Source organism: Nematolebias whitei, chromosome 6, assembly GCF_014905685.2.
Source record: "Nematolebias whitei isolate Nwh7 chromosome 6, NemWhi1, whole genome shotgun sequence".
In the NCBI taxonomy this organism is placed as follows: Eukaryota; Metazoa; Chordata; class Actinopteri; order Cyprinodontiformes; family Rivulidae; genus Nematolebias; species Nematolebias whitei.
Window position 1 is genome coordinate 50517942 of NC_056503.1, and position 2074 is coordinate 50520015.

Genomic DNA, 2074 nt, shown 5'->3' on the forward strand with positions numbered 1-2074 from the left:
CACTTTTACCTTTTAATGAGACACTTGGCTTGCCATATTAGTCGAGCACCCTCTAGTGGCTGAAAATGGTAGTGTTCAATATTTTCCATGTCAGGATGAATGAAATCGTCAGATCTCAGCCAAAAATTGGTTATAAATATGGGGGAAAACATACATACATCACTTCGCTGTATAAGTCAAAGGCATGTTAATTTATGCAAAAAACTGTGACTTATACAGCAAAAAATACGGTAAGTCAGCACGGTGAAGCCATTACTCAACAAGTTGATTTATGTTTTCACAGAATAAAGGCTCTCTGTTACACACCGATCAATACTTCTGTCATCACGTGCGTAACATGTTGAACTGTGTCCTGTAATGAGCATTTCAAGTGTCTTCTGTCTTGTAATCAGTAAGTCTGCCTAGTCTAAGGGTGTAGGGTAGTCACTGTGCTGTTTGGTATCATGGTGTGTACCACACTGAGCGTGGACCACAGAAAGTTGACAGAGTTCTCTCAGGAGCCTCGAAAGACAGTTGTTGACAAGCATGTTAAAGGTAAAGGTTTTAAGACCGTCTCTAACAGTCTGATCCTGTGACGACAGCTGCACATACTATTCAGCAGCTCCACGAGACTTCACGACAAATTAGACAATAAAATGAATGGAATCCATCAGAACAACTTTCAATGTAGAATGTATCTTTTTAAAAGTTCTACCTGCTGTTTTCTGACTCAGGCTTAATCACCACAACTTCACGGAAGCTGGACCGAGAACAACAAACAGAGCATGCTTTAGAGGTGAGGACATACCACATATAATCTAATCTGATGCTTTGTGGCCCATAAATCACAACAAATCCAGTATGTGAAGAACAAAGTCTGTTTGCATGTTTTGAAAATGATTTAGTTCTGCCTTCACTTCTACAGGTGCTAGTTTCAGATGGTGGTCCCAGTCCCAGGAAGACCACAGTGTGGGTAATGGTTCTCGTCCTGGATGAAAATGACAACAGACCCACGTTTCATGAAAAGGTCTACCAAGTCAAACTTCCAGAGAGGGAGCGCAGGAAGAAGGCGGAGTCCATCTATCGTGTATTTGCCTACGACCTTGACGATGGTCCCAACAGTGACCTCTCCTATGGCATTGTGGATGGAAACGAGGACGGCAAATTCTTCATTGACCCAAAGTCAGGAGTTGTATCATCACGAAAGGCCTTCGTGGCAGGCAGCTACGACATCCTGACAGTAAGAGATTATCATTTAATGCATTTAAGGGTTCTGGACATTTTGCAGACTAACTGTCTAATTCATGAAGTGTTCTCAAACAGAGAGTTGTGCCTCAAACTTTGCTGCCAATCAAACAGTGTCTATGTGAACACATTTTAAAGGTTTTATTTAGCATTTAGAAGAAAACCCATCTATATTTATTCAAATAACATTCAGGACACCAGCACTGTTTGTGACTGTGTGAAATATTTACCGCCTTTTGAGAGCTGAGGGTAACTGTACCTCAGAAGAAGGAACAGAGGAAAAGAAGCAGTCTGTTGCACAAATAAAGGACAGGAAATGTTTACCGTATTTTCTGCAGTAAATGTCGCACCGCCCTTTAAGTTGCATCAGTCCAAATATGTCTAATAAAGTGGTAAAATCCATAAATACAGTTCATCGCTTCGCCATATACAGGTCCTTCTCAAAAAATGAGCATATTGTGATAAACGTCATTATTTTCCATAATGTAATGATAAAAATGAAACTTTCATATATTTCAGATTCATTGCACACCAACTGAAATATTTCAGGTCTTTAATTGTTTTAATACTGATGATTATGGCATACAGCTCATGAAAACCCAAAATGCCTGTCCCAAAAAATTAGCATATCATGAAAAGGTTCTCTAAACAAGCTATTAACCTAACCATCTGAATCAACGACGTAACTCTAAACACCTGCAAAAGATTCCTGAGGCTTTTAAAAACTCCCAGCCTTGTTCATTACTCAAAACCGCAATCATGGGTAAGACTGCCGACCTGACTGCTGTCCAGAAGGCCATCATTGACACCCTCAAGCAAGAGGGTAAGACACAGAAAGAAATTGCTGAAC

At 40.2% G+C, this 2074-nt stretch overlaps 1 protein-coding gene across 1 annotated transcript in view; it reads left to right on the forward strand.

The window, feature by feature from the left end:
• LOC119411049 (protocadherin Fat 3) overlaps positions 1 to 2074 on the forward strand; it is a 62426-nt gene that overhangs the window by 7315 nt on the left and 53037 nt on the right. The window contains exons 3-4 of the mRNA XM_037677971.1: positions 714 to 775; positions 905 to 1219. Of these exons, the coding sequence (XP_037533899.1) occupies positions 714 to 775; positions 905 to 1219 (377 nt within the window). The remainder of the gene's footprint in view (positions 1 to 713; positions 776 to 904; positions 1220 to 2074) is intronic.